The sequence below is a fragment of the Convolutriloba macropyga genome, chromosome 13 (genome assembly GCF_964194025.1).
Source record: "Convolutriloba macropyga chromosome 13, txConMacr16.3, whole genome shotgun sequence".
In the NCBI taxonomy this organism is placed as follows: Eukaryota; Metazoa; Xenacoelomorpha; order Acoela; family Convolutidae; genus Convolutriloba; species Convolutriloba macropyga.
In genome coordinates, this window is record NC_134480.1 from 41,680,124 (window position 1) to 41,701,997 (window position 21,874).

At 34.8% G+C, this 21,874-nt stretch overlaps 1 protein-coding gene across 1 annotated transcript in view; it reads left to right on the plus strand.

Annotated features, from left to right (window-relative positions):
* The first annotated feature begins 5,689 nt into the window (after window positions 1-5,689).
* Window positions 5,690-21,874, plus strand: part of LOC142351830 (glycoprotein-N-acetylgalactosamine 3-beta-galactosyltransferase 1-like) — a 31,684-nt gene continuing 15,499 nt past the window's right edge. Inside the window, exons 1-3 of the mRNA XM_075404038.1 lie at window positions 5,690-5,908; window positions 9,866-9,913; window positions 10,677-10,868. Of these exons, the coding sequence (XP_075260153.1) occupies window positions 5,803-5,908; window positions 9,866-9,913; window positions 10,677-10,868 (346 nt within the window). The 5' untranslated portion in view covers window positions 5,690-5,802. The remainder of the gene's footprint in view (window positions 5,909-9,865; window positions 9,914-10,676; window positions 10,869-21,874) is intronic.

Below are 21,874 nucleotides of genomic sequence, written 5' to 3' on the forward strand. Positions count from 1 at the left end.
CTAACTAAATATCGCTTTGTTCCTACCTGTGTTCTGATTTATTCGAAACAGATAGGGTTAATTTAGAATTCTTTTGCAAGACTCTTTCATTTGTTTCGGGTATTTTACCGAATACTGTTTGATTTTTAAAGAAAGAATTTTGATCATGTTGACGTTTGATCTGACGGCAGAAGTGAGCATAGTGCAGTGTCGAATAAAACTTCTCTTAGCGAGATTTGTCTTGGATCAAGCAACAAGATTTTTCAGTTATTTGCTTGCATTGAGCAACTAGTTCTGACAGTGTAGCGCAGGTAGATAGACAATTATATACCTCGTTGCCCATTTGGCGAATTGTTTAGCTTGTTTCTACGATTTCAAAATAGAAAACTCTTCATAAGTTGAATTAGCAAGTTAAACTATCTGGAGCTACTAATTTTAAAGCAGAAAATTCTGTGGGCTTCAATAATGCCTTCGAAAAAACCTTGTAACAAATATTTAAAATTTTAACTCTTTTATTTCCTCAGTCGTAGTTTGTGTATAGTTCTCTCAAACACTTTTCGTAGTCAATTTGAACGAGAAGGGGGTTTCATTAACAAATTGTTTGGATTTATGGGATTTTGACTGGAGCAGCTAAAAACAGTCCAATGTAAAAATATTGTTTTGGTCCATTATATCAATTTTCAGCATCTTTTCAATTCCTTCTTGAATTAGTTTTTATTATCGTTAGATAGTTCTAAAGAAACTCTGGAGAAACAAAAACTTATTTGTAAGTGTTTAAGAAGTCTAAGTGTTTGATTTCATGCATTATTGTGTCCATTAGTAATTACTGAATGAGCGAACAAATCATTAGAGCTGACTAGACCCGCTTTTGTATTTCATTTTTCTTTTTTGGAAGCCTCAATATTTCTTGTTGCGACTTACCTTGAATTTTTTGCGTAAAATTTCATTCTAATTGTGTTGCTTTTATCCGTTGCATGTAGCTACCGTGCAGTTTGTTTTGAAAACTTGTTTAAAGCTCATACATTTGTTAAAATTTAAAAAAAAATGAGCTGGCAACGTTTCAGTAATTTTTCCGAATTTTTATATTTTGTTATATTTTGTTCTTTTCCGTTAGGTTCATTTAAGCAATAAGCAGTAAGTACTCTATTAAATTAAGTGCTAGATAATAACGCTTTATGAGGCCCATTAGTTGCTGGTTTTTTAATTGAGTTCCTTTTGATTTAACAGGACCAATAGATGTTTTGTATGGTTTTCTAATCATGTGTTTTTCTGTTTGAAATACTTTATCTACTCGTTTTTGAAAAAGTTTCTCGCTGTATGAAATGAGTATCAAGATCAAAGTGGTAAGTAGGCACGTAAAAAAGCGATCAGATTTTAATTTTTGTGTAGCAGTCAGATTTGTTTTTTATTACTTTTCAGTACTTCTAGAGTTTTAGATGATTTTTTCCTGTGACTCAAACAACTCAGTTCCTGTGACTCAAACTCAGTTCTTGTGACTCAAACTCCTGTGACTCAAGTAATTCATGGTCATAAAATTTAACACTTACTTTTTCTTGTTTTGCCAGTTACGGTGTTCGTGATTGATCATTGTTTAGGTTTTTCTTGTGTTTGAGTTAGTGTCAAAAATGTGAGCAGATTCAAAGTTTTGCGGCTATGTTTTTAATTTGTTGTCTTCCCGTTTTTGTTGAGGCCTTTTTTCAAAACCATGGAGCCAAAATGTGACATTTTTCTTGACTTCTACAACTCTGCAGTTGATCTTCCGTTTGTGACCTTATTTGTTACTGTATCCTTTATAGTTTTTAGGTCAATAGTGTGATAAGTTTTGTGAGTTTATACGATTTACCTCACTCATTAGGTTGACTTAAGCACTCACTTCTTAATTCTAAATTGACAAAGTAAACTCTAAATCAAATTGATTAGATTTCTTTTTTTCCAAATATGTAAATTAATAATATAACCGAAAGGTCAAATTTTACATGCCTTCAGAATAATCACGAATATTTATTGAAATAAGCAAAATTATACATCAAACTTCTGGTTATCAATTGATGTTACCCATTAAGCTGTTCGTTCTACTATATAAAAAAAACACGAATGATCCTAACTATCTATTTATTGGAAAACTTTCATGCTGACGTTGCAAAAACTCTGTTAAACTTTTTTTGAAAAGAATTTTGTTCTCCGTCGCTCTTACGTTAGAGGGTAACTTATTCCATTTTTGTATGCTCTTCAAAATCAAAGATCTTTTACTCTGCTTAGTATAGTTTTGCGTTTTCATTATCAGCTGTTTTGTCCGTTTGTTCTGTTTTAACTGTCGGCGGTTTGCACATTTTTTAAATTTTTCTGACACTATCCTCTGATTCAAGTCTGTGTGGAGTTTCAATATACTAAACTTTGAAATAATTAATTAAGTTGTAAATAAACTCCACTGAATCACAAATGATACAGGACTAAAGATTTGAAAACTTGCAACCTTACTTCCAAAGGTATTTGGTTTCTTACAACATATATTGAGCAAATGGCGGCGGCCATTTTCTTTAGCACTACATTTAGATGTGCTTCAAAAGTCAATTTTGTGTCAAGGTGTATTCCTAGATAACGACAACTCTCAGCAGATTTTATTAAATTTCCGTTAAAAGTGACTTCTGGTTCTAAATCGTCTCTGGTAGAAAAACAAAGTAGTTCTGTTTATCAATATTCAAAATGAGTTGATTTTCCTTCAAGTAACTGTCCGTCTTCAGTAAAATGTTTTCAATTTTTGTTGTGGTTGTTTACCCTGATTCATATCAATATAAAATACTAGTATCGTCTGCAAATTGAACAAGCTCAAAGTCACCTTTGATTTTGTCTGAAAAATCGTCAACGTATAAAAGAAAAATTAGGGGTCCTAATTATGTGCCTTGCGGTACTCCGCGATTAACGAAAATGTGTTCTGAGACCTCGGTGCCTATTTTGACGCATTGTGATCTCTCTGCGCGAAAAGATTTCAATAAATTAACTGCAGGCTCAGAGAAGTGGAAGTACTTTGCTTTTTTAAGAACTTTTTTGTGCTAAATTGAATTGAATGCTTTTGCAAGGTCTAAAAAAATTTGCTGCAGTGTTTTGCTCATTTTCATGGTTTTCTACTACTGTCTCAGTGAACAACAATTCTGCATCTGTTAAAGATTTTTTCTTTTGGAATCAAAATTAGTCTTTATTCAATAGATTGTTTTTTATTAAGGCGATCCATCATTTGGAAAAAGAGAAGCTTTTCAAAAAGCTTAGCAAAAGTTGGTATGACCGAAATTGGTTGATAGTTGCAAACTTGTGTTGTTGATCCTTTTTTGTGAATTGGTGTGACGTATGCATGTTTTAGAACAAGTGGAAAGACACTGTTCTGAATACATTCATTAAAAATAAATTGCAGATGAGTACCAATTGCGTACTTCGCCGCCTTTAAAACCCATGCATGGACAAATCATGGACCCGGTGATTTACTGTTTTCTAAACTATCAATGGTTTTGTAGATTTCTTTTCAAGTCAAAACTCTAAAATTGAATTTTTCAGAACACCGGTCCAACCAATGGATATTGAGAGGAAACAAATCACCAGAATATTTGCCCATTTCCGCAAAAGATTTATTAAATGCATTGCAGATAGCTTTTTTGTCAACGGTCTTGGCTCCGTCTATTTCAATTTCAGACGCATTAATACCATGTTTGTGGTTTTCTAATTTTTTTTTGATGAAATTCCATTTCTTCTTCGATTTTTCATATTGCTTAAAAAAATTAACAGAATATTTGTGATGTGCATCTCGTAGTTTTCGGTTCACTATGTTACGGCAATTTTTTTAACTCGTCAAAAACATCGTAGTTTTGAGAGAATTTGTAATGATTGTACAATTGATGTTTTTCTGCTATCAATTTTTTGAGTTCCTTGGATATCCATGGTTTATCACTTTTTGTTTTGTTTTATTGAAGAATCAAAGATCTGTATAGGTGCATGTTAATCAAGTATACTTTGAAAAATTTCATTAATTTTTGTAAACATTTCATCACAATTTTCCTCTTGATACATAGGTCGCCAGTCCGCAAAAGCCAAGTCCCTGTTGAATTCCCCCCCCAAACAAATTTCATGTTCCTTCTAAAGAATTATGCATCTTCGTTCCTCCCTATCATTTCTAAATTTCTCTGATAAAGTATGATATTGTGGTCAACCTCAATGGGCGGCAAACAAACTTTCCATTCTCCGTTCTACAATTTGGTTTTTTTTGTCATGAAGCAGTGATCGATAAGGGACTGATTAGTTTTGCTGATGCGAGTGGGAGTGTCCACATTTGTTGGTTTAAGTACCAGACCAGATGTAGAGTTATCAATTATTTCTTTCTCTTTTTTATTGAATTGGTCAATGTTGTAGTCTCCAAATAGAAGAAGATTGTCTGTTAACGAGTATGCATTAGATACTTCAGCACTCAACTGGTTCAAGAAAAAATTGGAAAGATTTTCACTCGGATAGTACGAAATATTCACCAATCATTTATCTTTCAGAGGTTCATTAACTTCGAGCCACATTGATTCAAAAAAATTTGCATTAGCTATCTCAAATTCTTTCTTACGTTTAACATTGAAGTGTCTGGGGATCCAAATTCCAACACCCCGACCTCGCTGGACCCCTTGTTTGTGTTGATCGAGTTTTTTGTAAGAAAAAAATGTTCATTACTAATATTGAAATTAGTGTCCTGTTGCTCGGAACCCATGTTTCGGTTACTATATGTATAGTTTGCGAATCTAGTTGTTTAAGCAAGTTCGAAAGGTCTTTATACTTATTTTGTATGCTACGCGCATTTATGAGAAACAATTTCAAACACTTTTGGGATGTATCTAGAACTTTATCAAAAGTCGACAAGTTCGATGTATTAAAGGGTCCAGGATTTTTTTCAACATCTCCACAAAGGAGTAATGTTTTTCTCAAAAACAAATTGCAAAGAAAACGAACAGCTTTGAGGTGCAAATTTTTTTTCAATCCAGCTGACCATCAATATGTACACAATATTGTGTAACGAATAATGTTTTGCTAGAGTTAAACTGCTCGTACTAACTATGAAGTGATTTTTGTTCAAACTTGTCAGAAAAAAAAGTACTACTAATATTAAAAAACAATTTATCATATCAAAAACAATTTCTCATATTTCATAGAAGCTTTAAAATACAAGGCCAAATGACTTGAAAGACAATAAATTTGGTTTTAAAATAAGGATAATTTTGAATCAGGATATCCTATTACGAAGCTTAATCTTTTACTTATAGTCTTGTGGATTTCATAAACTTCAAGGGTCCTCAACAGTCCCCTTTCGCGTCTATTGTCCGGCAATCTGTCAGCTATGATTTTTTACAGGTTGGCATACTGGGCCGAAATCGCTTCAGTACTTCTTTATAAATTCCTATAACTAGGATTTCTTATAACTTCGTTCTAACAAGCAATAGAAAAGAATCCTTGAACAAACTAATCTTAATTATCCGATCAACTGCACTGATCATCAGACATTACATTGGCGTCAATGCAGTACTCGCCAGTTATCAAGTTCATTATCCAATTTTGTGAAATTTGGACTTGATAGGGGATATACATATTTTAGTCTATAAACTATAAACTTTAAACACTTCAATTTTGTTCGCATTTGTGTAACATATTTTTTCACGCTGATTTCAAACAGCAAGACTTAGTTAAGAATTTGACTCAATACAAGAACTAGAAAGTGTGAACAACTAATGCTATGACAAGTCAGAACGTCAAAAAATAACACTGAAAAAATTGTTTAACCCAATTGAAACTTGAATTTAAGAAATGTCAAAAAATTTGGGCTTTATTCTCTATCAGCGAGTTGTTAAATTATGTTTGCTTTCTGTTTTGCTTTATTTTGGTTGCAGAGCTATTTTGACAAACATTTCCGGTAAGATATTCCTTCTCAATTAAAAGACCTGATTTAGTGATCAATTTTTGTGATTAGTGCTAATAAAAATGAGAATTATTAACAATTATTAATACGTAAATTATTGATACGAAAATAAATGCCCCTTTTAGCCATTTTTGCAAAAAGTTGAACAGATTGTTGAATTTTTGTAGATGAAATGGAATGCCTCCAACACAATAGCTATAAAAACAGAGTGACAAATTAACTTTATTTTGCATGTAGACAAAAAACCTTAAAGGAAAAAACAAATATTTTAAAACAAACTTTACATAATAACTTTTAAATTATGCAAAAAAAACTTTACAGTGATTGACTTATGTATCGTTGCCGCTGTTTTAATCGGTGTCAATATCTGGTAAATTTTTGTTTCTAAAATTATACATAAAAATGACCACGGGAGGAACGCCATCAATATCGAAAACTGTGTTTGAAAACAACTTCTTAATCAAACAATATAATAGCAGCCAAAATTTTATCTATCGAAAAAGCGTGCAAAATAAAACATAATGACAAATTTCACTTTTTGAAAATTTTGCATGGAATAAACCTAGCATGACAAAAATTATGTGTAAATTAAATAAAAATTTTCCCAAGCAGTTTTAGCGCAGATGATTTTTAATGATAATTAAATTGATTTTATCTCACTAAGTTTTTATGACAACAGTGACAATTTTTTATCCAAAGAGCTAAAAGTTAGAAGAAAATGATTCCCTTAATTTGTAAAATTTGAGAAATGAATGACGTTGTTGAATAACAACCGCTTTTAGAACAGCCTAAAGAAACTAATAGGTAAGAAAAGAGTGTTCAACAAAAAACCAAAGCTAACTCACTATGTAGCCCTGAAATTTTCTCCAAACGCGTCAACTAAAAGCTAGAGTTCGTATCGTTTTGGTTTCAAATGAAAGGTCAGATTTTTCAATCTGCACATCACATATTGAAAATTTGAAAATAAACAGATATTCCTGGCCATTTGTCCTGGAATTACTTGCTCTCTTATAAAACACTCATAATTTTAATATTACTTCTCGCAGTCACTAGACTTTTGAAAACTGGCAGAGGAGGCCAAATAGAATTTTTGTTCACAGATCTTCTGTTTTAAAGTTTCATCGGAAATAATATAATATCATTCGAATGAAAATTTCCAATTTTTTCTCTGTTCCAACATTTCTTAGAATATACAAGATCTTTTTACTTCAACAATTTTTGGAAATAAACTGTTTGCATTTATGTAGCAAATATAGGGTACCAATTAAAAGCCTTTGAAGAGGACATTTAATTTGCAAATTAACAACTGTTTCAACAACTTGAAAGTCACCTATTCCACAATCCACCTGTTCTAATTTTGATGTTTGTGCAAATTTTTCGTCTGTTTCTGACTCTTTTATCTATACCAAGTCTCCGTAATTTATTAATTTCGCCGTTAATTTAATCAATTTTTAATTGGTTTGAGACTTCGTCTAAAATAGTTGCCCAATTTTCTGCTAATTATCTTATGTTGCCTTGAATATATTTTTATCTAAAGATAGAATAAAATTTGAACCATTGTTTGAAAAATAACAAAAAAAGTGCCGGATTAAATCAGAGTACTTTCTATGGCTGCCAAGCTGCACCCTGAGCGGAGTAAAACAATTGTACCTTTGGTTTTTTACAAATCAAAGAATCTCAATTATATTGCAACGCTGTGCTCATAATACTAATTAATTTTTGTTGTCAATTGGAAATAAAATTTAGCTTGTGCTGGAGGAGCAAAAGCCTCACAAAACTTGTTTTACATCTGCAGATTCGTTTCTGGTTTCTGTGATGCCTATTCTTACTTGGGGCAGTTTGTCTTCTGTTTTTAATGTTACCTTTGGAATATCCTCCCCAATGCTTTCATTATTTAAAATATATATTTGATTTCTGATGGTGTTTGGTTCGCCTATGACGTTTGGTTACAGTGTCAGTTACAATGGTCTCAACTAACTTTTTTGCCGACAACTGATTAAATTGCCCTAAGTGTCACTTTTTGATTAAATTTTTGAAATCTCTAATCTGACGTAATTTTGCGAATCCTGTGCAATTGTATTTTTGATGAAATGAACAGTAAAATGCCAGTTTCAGTGCAAGAGGGATGTTCAATCTCTGGAACTCAAAAAAGTCCCAGTCACTGGTTGGTTTTTCCGTCTCTTTTCAACTCAATTGGATCAAGCCGAAGACTTATGTTGTTTTCTGATATTTGTTATTTGTTTTTTAGTGCACAACCTGATACGTTTTTCTGGTGAGTATCCAGATTTTTGACAGGAAACATTTTCGCTTCAGAAGTCTTGACGACTGGAATCTACTTACGTGTATTGTTTTTATCATTTCTTGACTCACTCAATCATATACTGTTGAGATATACATTTACCAAGTGGATGCAAAACCGTTTTTTTGCTATAAGTTTTTAGTTCAATGAAATTATAAATTAATTTTTCAGTCAATTTGTGAAATTTTTGTTTTTGTTTTCGATTTTTCGTATTTCAAAAAACCGTTGTGGACACTGCTTTTTGAACATGGATTTTTCATTTACAACGTTCAAATTATTTTTATAATTCTGTCTAGAGCGTCGCAAAATGATCTCCGTCAGATTTTTATGTGTGAACTCGATTCATTGAGTGGTTTGGTGAGTTATTGAATAAGTCTTTGTTTTGTAATAGGTTTGTACAACCATAAAACAATTTTTTTATTAAACTTTTTTCAGAAAGTTTTTACCCCATATTATTCATTTGCACCTGGGAAAATTTTGAAACTTTCTGTGACACGAAGAGACTTGCACGAGTAGTCTTGTTTTATACAAATCTGCATAGAGGAAGGATATTTTCCCATTCCAATGCATGTTTTATGAGCGAATAAATATATTAAGAGGTTCAACAAAACATAAAAAAAAAGTTGTAATGACTTTTGCGCATCCAACAATTATTTTTTTTAAAAAACTAGGATTTAAAATCGGGCAAAAACTATAGGTTTATAGCGAGCTGAATGAAATTCAAAAATTTATTCACAGATGTTCAAAGTACTCGTTGATTAATATCGCTCTTCAATTTGCGATTGGGACATAGAAATTTGTTAGATGCAGTTTTGATTAGTTTCTAGAGTATTCAAAAGTCTTTTAAATATTCTGAGTTTCTTATCGTTGCATAAAGTTTTTAGCAGTTGAGCTCTCAAACAGAAAAAAAACTTTTTCAATTCCTGCCAATTTTCCAATTGCTGTTTTTAAATAATTTGATTATTTTATGGCAACAAGTGGCAATATCTTCTCACTGTTTCCGATTTTTCGCAACTCTTTTTCACAATCAAAACTAGTTACTAAAATTATTGACATAAATGTTGGAGAAAACCCGAATTTCTTCACCAGTACGAATGGATGATCAAAACCCATGTTCACGATTTCGAGAAAACGTTAGTAGACTATCACTTTGTTGCCGGAATTTTGTTATTAAATACCTGCGACCCATTTTCAAAGACTCAATTGTTCCTGTGAGCCGTGATATGTGTAATTGCACAACGAATTTTAGTTTTCTCTATCATCAATTAGTGTTTCGAAGGAGCTCTCTGTAATTCATCGCCAATTAGGTTTTCCTTCATTCTGGTCTTAATGATACCATCGTAGCTGTTAGATACTGCAAGCGTTGACAAGCGTGACGCGTGAAAATCAGTTACTTATAGCTCGGAAAATAATGAAAAATCATGTCACTGTTTCATAAGCTCACCCGAAAACAGGCATTGTTCGAAATAATGATGAAGATATCCAAAGTTGGACTAAACTTGCTTGCTATTTCCACACACGCTTACAGCACTAATCTTAAATCATGGTCTTAACAAACAGTGACGAAATTGAGTAAATTCACTCAACAAATCGGAAATTTGCTACGTAATTTTAGTTGTATTGTAAAATTGAGTTTGTAACAATTGTTTCAGGTGTGATGTCTAATGTCTTCAGTGTAAACTTGCCGAAAAACGAATACAGTAAGTGTATTAGCTTGAAAATTTTAACTTTAATAACGCGTGATAACTTTAATAACTTTCTAGATAACGCGTGATCTTTGTGTAATCTTGAGTCTTACAAGGTAGACATGACATATATGTATTGCAAAGATTTCTGACCCCCCCCCCCCCAATGTTAAAATACAATTCTCACCTGTTAGCTCAAAAAACAGACAACTTTAATAACTAAATCATAGTTCCCCTGTGAAATCGTTTGTTCATGATAGCACTGAAAACATAACCACGAGAACTGGTGCCTCTAATATGTACATTCACGTGTTATTTTGGACACTGGCCGATTCCTGCACCTTCAGACACTAGTCGGTTCTGATCCGACCGTGCAACTTCTGGATGGGCCCTAGTGTTGTTTACCCTACGTGCGCGATCCAAGTCGCTCTGGTCAGGGCTGGCATGAGTCGCGCACCTAAACCTGAGAAAAAACTCATAAACATTATATCAATGAAACATTTCTTAAAGCACTCACGTGCACATTTTAAAATGCCGAAAGTCTGCAGTGCCAGAAGTCAAAATGCCAGAGGTTGCTACTTAGACAGAAGCTGACTTCCGTTGATTTTCGTCATTTAAAACGTGCGCGTTTCGTGTTTTAAGCATGGTTAAGTGACTCTGCAGAAGTCACTTCGAAATTCTGACTCAATATCTCGAACTGTTCGCGGTTCTCGATAAACGCCAGAAGTTCTCAGTGACTTCAAGCACAGAGTCACTTAACCATTACAAAATATTTCAGTTCTGTCCAGTGGTCAAGCAATGAATCCCCGTTTCTCAGAGATGTCCCTTCAGTTGTTCTGTTTTGTTCCCACTTATGAGAAGATGTTGAGTACCCGTGCAGTTGCAGTGAGGGACACTTGGGGCAGAAGGTGTGATCGGATGATATTCGCGGCTGACGAAGACAACAAGACATTCCCCACACTCAAAATGGGTATCACCTCTCGCAGAACTATCCCCCCCCCCCGTTATCCGTCCTCCTGAAAAAATTTCACGATCATAGTTACTGAAGTCTAATGGGTTGAGAGTTTCAATTAAAAGTAACATCATATAACATTATCAAATAGTAAAAAATGACAATTATGTATGATCAAATACTACCCCCTCCCCTCTTTCAACTCCCATTTAATTATTCACTATATTTAAACTTACATTTCTCTTAACTGAGCCATGATTGAAAAAGAACCTAATTTAAAAAATGCTTTAAAAGTTTCGAGGAAACTGACATTAGAAAGTTTTAAGCTCAAATTCCCAGCAAAAATCAAAAAACATGGCTGCAAAAATCATCAAATCTATTTTGTAAAGATGATTGGCTCCATTTCCCGAGCTGAAGTTGGAAGCCAATTAAACTTTACGCGCGTAATATGCATATCATTTATTGCATACTATTTTAATTATTTTGGATTTTTATAGGTTTTTTTGAACTTGATTCTATATAAAAAATTACAAATTTTCACTGGACCCATATGCACTTTTTCTACTGGCCTGTTTTTCTCTCAATTTTTAATGAATATCTCTATCTTTGTTATGCGAAATAGACTTAAAGTATAAAGCTTTATTGGTTGCCGCTATTTTTTGTTTTCACGCTAGCTTTTCGAAGTTTTTTAATTGATTCAGTCCGCGCACAATATATGAGAAACCAGAGATAATGGTGCTTCATGCTTCGCAGAGTCTTTATGTGTGAATGCCCGGGCCGACGCGGTAAATACGTCGGAATTTTGTAAGATCTACGCTTGACGCTTCGAAAAGAAAGTATTGCGTTTCTAAGCATAGATATTACATATCTTTGCGTTTAAGTCTGTTTTGATATTACATAATTTTGCGTTTCTATGCTTAGATTTTACATAACTTTGTGTTTAATTTTGCGTTAATCTTACATAAATCAACACTTCTAATCGTAATTCTTACCTAATTTTGTGTCTAATTTAGCGTTGATCTTACATAATTTTGCGTTTCCAAGGTTATATCACATCAATTTGGCGCTTCTAGGCCTAGATCTTACAAAAATTCAGCCCTTGCACAAATTTACATAAATTAGCGATTAAAAAAGAAACAAAAAATCAACCAACTTTCCCCCCGTTGCAAAATTTTTCCAAAAAAATTCTTAGAAGTCAGGTTGTCTCATTCTCAGGAACAGATTTGAATATAGCAAACTGAACTTGGTGTGTTCAAGACACTCGGAGCAAAATAATAAGGGGTCACTAATTATGTGGACAACAGTAGTAAGTAAATACTGTCTCAAGAGAGGGGGGGTTATCCTATGATACTTAAACATGGGATAATAGGGGGTTATCCTAGACGGAAAGGGATTAAGGGGATTAGGCGGCCTTGAAACTCATTTTTCCGCCATGACAACCCTAGCGACGGTTGATTTGAAAGCTATTCACGAAATTTACAAGGAATTGAAAAAGGATTATTTTCAATACGGTGAAAGGTTTCTTTATTTCTTGGCAACATGTCAGTACTTGGATCCTGATCTTGATTTGGATATTGCGATGAAAATGAGACCCTATGGTGGACTGATTGGTATTGATAATTCGTCTCTGGACAAGTATTTCAAGTCTTACAAAATTTTGAGGTTGCATGCTATACTTCACGACGCTTCAGGTTTTGTCTTTGAATATAGTGAAAAAGGGCCGGGCTATTCGTATGTCCTACCGTGTCCAGTGACAAACGAGTATCTTGGTCACGTGACAGGACTTGCCTTCTGTCTATATGTAAAAACTTTTAAAAGCAATTTATTCAGCTTGCTGGAATGTTGAAATCAAGACCAGTTGTTCTTGATTTTGAAGGCTTTCGACATAAAAAGTCTGGTTTTATTATCAAAGAACTAGCTGTTTCGACAGAAAATTATTGCGATACTGTGTAATTTTTACCCCCAACTTCATTCAACATACTGTCTTCGAGTGAGAGACGATCATACAGTTGGGTGTCAAAATATCTCCATGGTTTGAATTGGGAGAGTGGAGATTATCCATATTGTTATTTGCAACAAATTTTTGATAGCATAGCACTTCGATTTCCCTTGGCAACTTTTTATGCGAAGGGAACAGAAAAAACAGAAACTATTCAGAAACTTCTCAAAAAGGACGTTATCAATTTAGAGATTTTATTATGTCCAAAAATTGAAAATTTGAAATTTTTTCACGAGACACCAATTTGTACTTTACATGTTTTAAGCTGTCCTAAGCGGCAAAGAAATCAACACTGTGCAAGAAAAAAAGCTACACTTTTTTACCTGTGGCTAACGAATGAACCGACGGTCCGAGAAAGCAGCATCGTCTCTACTTCAAGTGAACTTGTCCCCAAATTTATTGGTTTACAGTTGTATAGCGGATGAAAATCAATTAACAGCTACATTTGTCAAAGAGGAAAAAGTTGACAGTCGTGGTCAAACTGTACTGAGGAAACAGCAAATTGTCTGTACTGGAGCTGAAATAGAAGCCTTCAAGAAATACCTTTCATTTTTGGAGTACTTTCAATTGTACCATGTCTTTGGAAGAGAAAATGCGAAAGCTGAAACTAACCCCTTTACCTATGCCCAAGCGTGCAGAACCAGTTCTGATGTCACTGAAGGATAAGAGCCTTCCAGCTGAAATAAGACGAAGAATTGAAAAGAACAACGTACAGCCAATTGTTTTCAGAGAAAAAACTGACAGAGTAAATGCGAACTACACCATTACTTTTATCAATGATAATCAAAACTCACAATTTGTATCTTATGAAATTTATATAATGAAATAACCAAATTTACCTCTTTTTTTAAAAAAACTTATTTTGAAATGAGTAAAGCAGAGGATCAGTTAGATACAGGCGGGGCAATAACTGACTTAGTGTTTGATGATAATCACCATGAAAGACGATCATGGAGGTTTTGTAATTCAAGGATACCACGATCAGAAGTTGTTTATTTTACACAAGTTTTTATTATAATTTTTCTCATAATAGTTTCTCTGGTAAAACTTGTGTTTTTCCAGCTTGAATGTGAAGAGTCTACTTTTTGGTTTTCTCTTCTTTCTTGTACAGTTGGATACACTCTTCCCAACCCAAAATTATGAATAAAATCATTTCAACAACTGACCGGTTGTTTATGGCTGTTTGCGGTCCGTCATGTTGTGGAAAAACAGAGCTTATTTTCAGAATGTTACTCGAAAGCACTTTTTCTCCAAAGTTCCTCTCAATTTTTTATTTCTACCAACATGAAAAACCCAAATTTAAGTCACTAGAGGCAAAATTAAACATACAGTTTACCAAGTTTTCAAGCTTCGATTTGATATCGGAGCTCGAAAACTGTCTGTTGGTGTTTGACGATTCATGTGAAGAGATTTTTAAGGACAAAGAGTTTTCGAAATTGGCTACAGCAGGACGTCACAAAAACATTAGTGTAATTTACGTAAAACACAATTTATTTCAACAAAGTAAATGGTCACGAACTATTGATCTTAATACAACACACATCATTTTATTTAAATCAACCCGTGACATTCAACAGATTGGTTTAATTGGTCGACAGCTTAAAAACACGCAATTTTTGAAAAATAGCTACGAGCTAGCAACCAAACAACCCTTTGGTCATTTACTGATCGATCTGGATCCAAAAACATCGGACGTTTTACGTTACTGCTCCAATATTGTTCCACCAGGACCATCCGTTTTTTACCTTCCCCCAGCTAAAGCTGTTATAACCAATTTGAGTAATGAGAGAGAAAGAGCTTTGTATGCTGCGGCGAATGTTAGAGACATCGGACATAAAGTCAAAAGAACTAATCAAGTCGGCACCAAATAGTTTTATTAACTTTCTTTGCGAGTGTTTGCTTAATGTTTTCAACGGTAACGTTCCCGTCAAGAAAACATTAATACAAGGTCATGAAAAATCATTTAAAAAACTTTTATCTAAACAAACAATTTTAAAAAATAAAAGGCAGATTTTTGCTAAAAACACGGTTCTTTTGAAAGGTATTGCTCTCTCGTGTTACCTTCATCTGAGGAAGTGATAATGTATACTGAAGAATTTATCTTAATTCCCAAAAGAATGTTCATGTCAACACAACCGGCAAAAAGTGAAATTTTTGACAATCCTGTCTACAAACAGAAAGCCACGCAATTGTCTCTCATTCAAAGAAACATGTTACAAAATCAGGAAAAAAGTGAAAAAGAGGATGAAGCAGTCCAGACAGCACCCAGCATAAATGTTGAAACAGATCATGAGGAAAAAGAGGAGCCGATGAGTGATGACAGTGAAATTGAACCTATTGTCAAAAAAAGTACAACTACAACGTTTCAGTCAATAATGAGAGATTTGGGAGTGATGGAGAAAAATAAAATCGGAAGAGCAGAAATCATTCTCAACAAGATATTAGAATCCCCGACAATATCCAGTGAAGATCCAGGTGGTATCATTCATATTGATAACCAACAACTTGGCTTAAAAGCGTCAACTTTTTTGTATAACACACAGCAGTCAACAAAAAAAATTGACATTCAAAAAAATTCTCGAGCATTATTAGCTCTCGATCTTCCACCTCATTTAGTTTCGAATACCTATGCCACACAGATCTTGGAAACATCCGAAAGCGAAGAAATTTTTGCAAGCCCACGAGGACAATCAGGAAGCGGTTATCAAGTTACCAACCAAAGAAAAAAGACGGCAGAAGGAGAGACCAAACAGCAAAAATGGTCTTACTTCTTCTGAGAAAAAAACGTTGGATCAACTGTATTTGAAGGGACCTGCATCGTTTGGAAACCCAAAGCGATTAAAAACCCAAAGCAAGTTATCATTTGGTAAAGTTAAGACATACTTGGAAACCAAGTCATCTTTTACAAAATATCGCCAAATTCGCTTACAATTTCCAAGACTTAAAGTAATAGTAAAAGACATAAATGAAATTTGGTCCGTTGACTTGGCTTTTGTGGATAAACTAGCAAAATACAACAGAAATGTTAAATATTTATTGGTTGCAGTCGACTGTCTTTCCAGATACCTTCGTGTGGAGCCCTTAAAAACAAAGTATGCAACGGAAACTGCCTCGGCCTTTAAAAAAAGATAAAAAACAAGCAACCACAAAAAGTGTGGGTTGATGATGGTACAGAGTTTCTTGGAGCCTTCAAAACCTTATGCAACAAACGAGGAATTCATTTATACAGCACTTTTAGTGAAAAAAAGTCTGCATTCGCAGAGCGGAACATTCGGTCACTAAAAAACATTATCTACAATTACCTTGAAGAAAAGTGGACATACTCCTACATAGATAAACTGGATCAATTTGTGAAAACAATTAATTCACGAGTCAACCGAGTAACCAAACTTGCTCCAAATAAAGTCACTAAAAAGGATGTTCCGCGACTTGTCTCGTTGAGCGCTCAAACAATCAAGTTTCAGAGACCCAAATTTTACGTTGGAGATTTTGTTAGAATTGTCAAAAAAGACGAAGCCTTCAGGAAAGGGTATAAACAATCTTTCACCGACGAAGTTTTTGAAGTAGAAAGCTTAGCAACCTTCAATCCGCCAACGTATTCACTTATTGATGCAAACGGTGAAAAAATTGATGGTAATTTTATCAACCAGAGTTACAGCTTGTTCGTGTAGAGAAAAATGAGTGAAAACCGTTTCACCGATGAATTCACTGTGCATGTTATTTCATCTGCTTCAATGGAAATTTTTGACTCTAACACCCTCAGTTCATTTCGAAACTTTTTCAATGATGAAATTCAACTCGCTGGTGACTGGAGAGTAGCTCTCAGCGAGATCATTTTCCCCACAAAAATTGAGCATTTTGTAAATGGAGACATGGTAGTATATAGTATAAAAGGGTACGAAGACAGCCAGAAAAGGGCTACCGAAGCCAATGTGATCTCTCGTCCGTATAACGGTGAAAAAAAGTCTATCATGACAGGAACTTATAATACAGTTGTTGACATACTAACTACTATCAAACGAACTGTTGGACTACCAAACTTTTCATTCAGAGAGATCAAGAAAACTGGAAAGTTTGAAATTTTGATGGGTAAAAATGAAGGAATTACTTTTCCCAGTAAAGAAATTCCCAGCATTATTGGTTTTTTGGGCATTCCAGATGGCAGTGGAGTACACATCGGGTACAAAATAAAAAGCGCAACATCAAACAGACTAATGAAAAGTGATGAAACGGCAGCATACTATGGAGAAATTCCCATTGATCTTTGCTCGGGAAAGCACTTAATTTTTATATATACGAATATTATTGAGTACCAGTACGTCGGTGATACAAAAGCCCCCTTGCTTCGAGTCATTGATTCAAAATAACGTCTGAAAAACGGTAGTGTCTGCGAGCTTGAACCAACTCATCGAATTGTTTTTTCCAATTTAGATTACAAAAAACTCTTATCAAACACCATACAATCAATTTCGATTGAGCTTCGCACAGAAACGGGAGAATTGGTTCCCTTTTCGGGAACCGGTAAAGTCATTTTAACTCTTCAGTTCAAAAAATTTTCCAATTAGCATGGACTCTTACTACGCTAACCAAGCAACATCCTTACCACATTTCTCTGGCCACTACCGGCAAAGAGGCAGTGGTTTTGGTGCATTAGCTGCGGGAATTGGGCGGATCGCTTTGCCCCTAGCTCGACGTTTCATTCTTCCTACTGCAAAACGTATTGGAAAAGAACTTTTAAAGCAAAGTGTTCCAGAGCTGCTAGACGTTGTCAGCAGTAAAAAATCACCCAAACAAGCACTCAAAAATACAATAAGCAACACTGTTAAAAAACAAACAGGGGGAGCAAGATTTCGGCAACAAAGAAAAACAATTAGGAGTCGCTCAAAAAAATCACCAAGAAAAACATTAACCAAACAAAAGTTGGTCATTTCAAAACAAATTTCCAAAAAGAAGTCGGTCTGATTTCTTTTCTAAAGTTAAATATGATCGCTAACCTGTTACCAAACGAAGCAACCCATAGCTCTTTGGATCTGTTTGAGAAGCCGGCGCTCTTGGTGACTTTCGATGGAAGTTTTTGTCAAAAATTGGGACATGTTTATAGTCCTGATGGACCCATGTTAGAGTTCGAGGTAACTGGTGACCGTAACAACTTTATTGATTTACAAAAAATTTTTTTGGAAGTCAAATGCAAAATTGTTGAGTCTTCGGGAGCTGATCTCAAATATGACGGGGCAGCTACTGCTGACACTGCTAAAACCGATGCTCCATACTTTTGCAATAATGTGCTACATTCACTTTTCTCTGACTGCACAGTGTCAGCCAACGGGTTGAAAATCTCTAACGCAAATGGAAATTACGCACACAAGAGTTTTATAGAAACTGAGTTCTCACATAACAAAGACGCAAAGAACACTTGGTTGGCATGTCAAGGCTATTCTTACGAAGAAGATCCATCTGCAAAAAAAAGCAGGTGAAATTGCTCGAAGAGAAAACTCAGTCAGAGAGTCAGCAGAATGCACTTTTTATGGTAAAGTAGCGGTAGACTTTTTCACATGTGATAAACATCTGCTCAGTGGTGTAACTCTTCGTATTGCATTCAGAAGATCTATTGATGATTTTGTTATCATTTCGGATGATGCTGCAAAACATTACAAGGTGAAAATTGTTGAAGCTAATTTGTACGTTCGCAAGATGACATTGAATGACGAGGTCGTGTCTGCCATTGAAAAAACCTTGCTTACTAGCCCTGCTGCCTATCCCTACTTTGAAACTTTGACAAAGACGTTTTTGGCTTCAACTGGTCTGCATAGTTGGAAGCAAGAGGACATTTTTGCACGAGAGCCAATCCGAAGACTAGCAATTTGTCTCAATACGAACGAAGCTTTTTTGGGCAACAACATGCAAAATCCATTTCATTTTCAAAAATTTGACTTGGAACAGATATATATTTATCGCAACGGGTTACCAGTGGCTGATAGCCCAATATCTACAAATGATAACAAACGCCTTTATTTTAATACAATATCCGATTTAGCCTATATTGATAATGGGCATGGAATAAGTCTGTCAGACTATCCCAACCATTTTATAATGGTATTTGATCTGACTAGCACCCAACAAACTTCTCATGATTTTATACACCCGGAGCTAACAAACTGTTCCATATTTATCGAATTGAAGTTTTCAGCAGCGTTACCGACCAACATTGAAATTTTTATTATTGGAGAAAAAGCTAGTACAATTTTTGTTGATACTGCGCGACGAGTGTCAAAAAATCATATTCTAACAAACTGATGATGGACGAAGATGATATTAAAGGTTTAATTCAGAGATGTCAAAAACTAAAGCACAAATTTCGAGGTGTATTTGCAGCAGACAATTTTCCTTCAAAATTGAAATCAAACACTTTTTTAATAGTAAACGCGTCAAAATCTCAAAGTCCTGGCACGCACTGGCTCCTCATTTGTAAAAAGAACGACCATCTTCTGTTTGCTGATCCCCTTGGACGATCCTTGTCTTCTTACAAGAATATCTATCAACGACTTGCAAAAAACAATGTACAGTTTCACCAATTACTTGAAAACCAACCAATTCAAGGTCAAAACTCAGAATTGTGTGGACTCTTTTGCATTTTTATTGCTCATTTAATATTTGATGATAGGCAAATTGTAAATTGTAGTGATTTTCAATTGATTCGCTTTGCTCTTCACATGATGCTCTAACAAAACTAATATTGTGAAGTAAATTTTTTTTTAAAACTGAATTTTTTCTTCATATACAAGACGAACAAATAGTAAATCAGAATCAATGTTTAGTTTTCCAAAACCACTCATAAATATATCCATAATCTGACAAAAAGCACCAGAATGAGGACCACTCAAAATTGATTCCACTCTTTTTAAAGTTTCACTACTAAATTGATCAGTTTGAGTTTTCGAAGAAATTGTAGAACATAAAAAATTGTGAATTGTTTTCTGTGGTACAATTGATGTAGATCTCGCCAATGTTTTTGAGATTCCGCTAGTGACCGCTGTAGATTTTGATAGTTTGGTCGCCGCTGTTGCCAAGGGTGGAAGTCGCTTGCGTACATTTGCTGTATCCGTTTTCTCTCCAGATTTGTTATTAAAGTCAACGGCAAGCTGTAATTTTGAAAATGTATCTCCTTTAAATTCCAGACTCGTTGAGGTTGAAAATAAGTGTCTGAAGGTAGTGAAGAGACAGGGAACTGCTAAAATTTTGATTGGCTTCATGGTCTCAACGTCGATTGCACTCTCAATCAGAACGTGAAAATGGTTAGTTGGTAACTGACAAAATTCAGACTCAAAATGAGGACACACAGCATAGTTATTCGAAGCTGTTAAGTTTGGCTTTTCATCAGCAATTAAAAACTTGAACTGCTTTTGAAATTGTTTGAAATAGTTGGGAGAGCGCTCAAACATTGCTTCCACCATCTCTGCTACACTGATCAAATTTCTGCTTCTTTGCTGGGGGTGGTTTTGAATCTTGCGTTGCAGCAGCTTCAAGTATTTTCTCTGCTTATTTGTCTTAAATTCCAAACTCTTCTAGAGTTAGAGAAATTCTCTGTTCAAAGTCGTAATCCTCGGCCGCTTTCTTGAACAACTTTAGAAACACATATGTTCCGGTTCTTTCGTAAGTTTTTAAAGTTGCCCTGACCAAACGCTTTTCAGTTTGGGAAATGTCGAAATAGCAATCTCCAAACTGTGTGTCTTTTGAGGAAGTAAAAGGCATGGTAGGCAACTTGTTTTATCACTTGCTCTTAATGTAAATAACTACGAAGTTAGGAGGCGCGGCAAGTTGGGATCAAACCAGTGTCGTCATATTTTTAATTAAATCCAAGTGATTGGTAAATACAATCTCAAGTACGCCTCACGGCGTACTTGAGACTGTTCATTTTAGAATTTTATACGTATCTGACCTTAGATAATAGTTAATTAAAACCATACCTTTATAAACCACCAGAACCTACTTGCGAACAGAGATAACAAGTACATGTGTTTTGTATATAAAGCAATAAATTTATCAGCACAACCCACACTTCTGTGTGGGAGATAGTTAACCGTTAATAGTGTAGGCACCCATGTATTTTACATACAAGTTGATTTAGAACAGATGTGACCCTAGATAGTATAGTGCAGAGACCACACACAATTTACATAAAACCAATACAAAACAGATGTGACCCCAAATTCCTCTGTAAAGGAACAACAGTGTGGCTAACCACATGTTATATACAATATATTAGGCAACTAGGTGTGATTATGCTCCAATCATTTGTTTTGTCTTAGAAAAGGCGAACCTTGCGAAACACATGTTGGGAAAGAATTTTGTACATGTGTTCATTTCTTTCTTTTGCTCTTACTTAACAGTTAACTATTGAATCGAACTTGAACTTGAAAACAATGTCCGTGAAAATTCTTTCGGAGTCTGCTATCTCTTTTGAGAGAACTCTTGTTTACCAAACCGTGTTTGAAAATTTTGTCGTTCTGATACAACAGAAAAGAAAAAACGATTTGTGGTACACATACCAGCATTGTTTGATACCGAAGCTATTTATTAACGCTATTGCTGCCCTACCGGAAAAAACGGAGCCGGCTGAATCCAGTATCATTACTTCTGGAGGACACTTACCACCAAAAACTATACCACAAATGCATTCGACTGAAGAAACTTTGCCGGAGGAAGTGAGACGTATCTTGAACAGATACGACTGCGATTGTGTGCCCTTATTCGAGAATCAACTCGGTACATATCAAGCCTACAAAAACTTGGGTGATATGTGGGGTGTTAAATCATCACCATCCTCACCGGACAGTCAGCCACCGAGTGTTTCAGTCAGTGTTCCAACAACTCCTGCTGTGGATCCAAGTCCAACTTTTACTCCAACCCCAAGTCCGTCACTCTTTGAGGATTTCCAGAGGAAGAACAAGATCTCTGACAATTTTGCAAGTCAGTTTGATGTCAACATTTTATCTGGTTCAAACTTTCAGACACCACAACCCCAAAC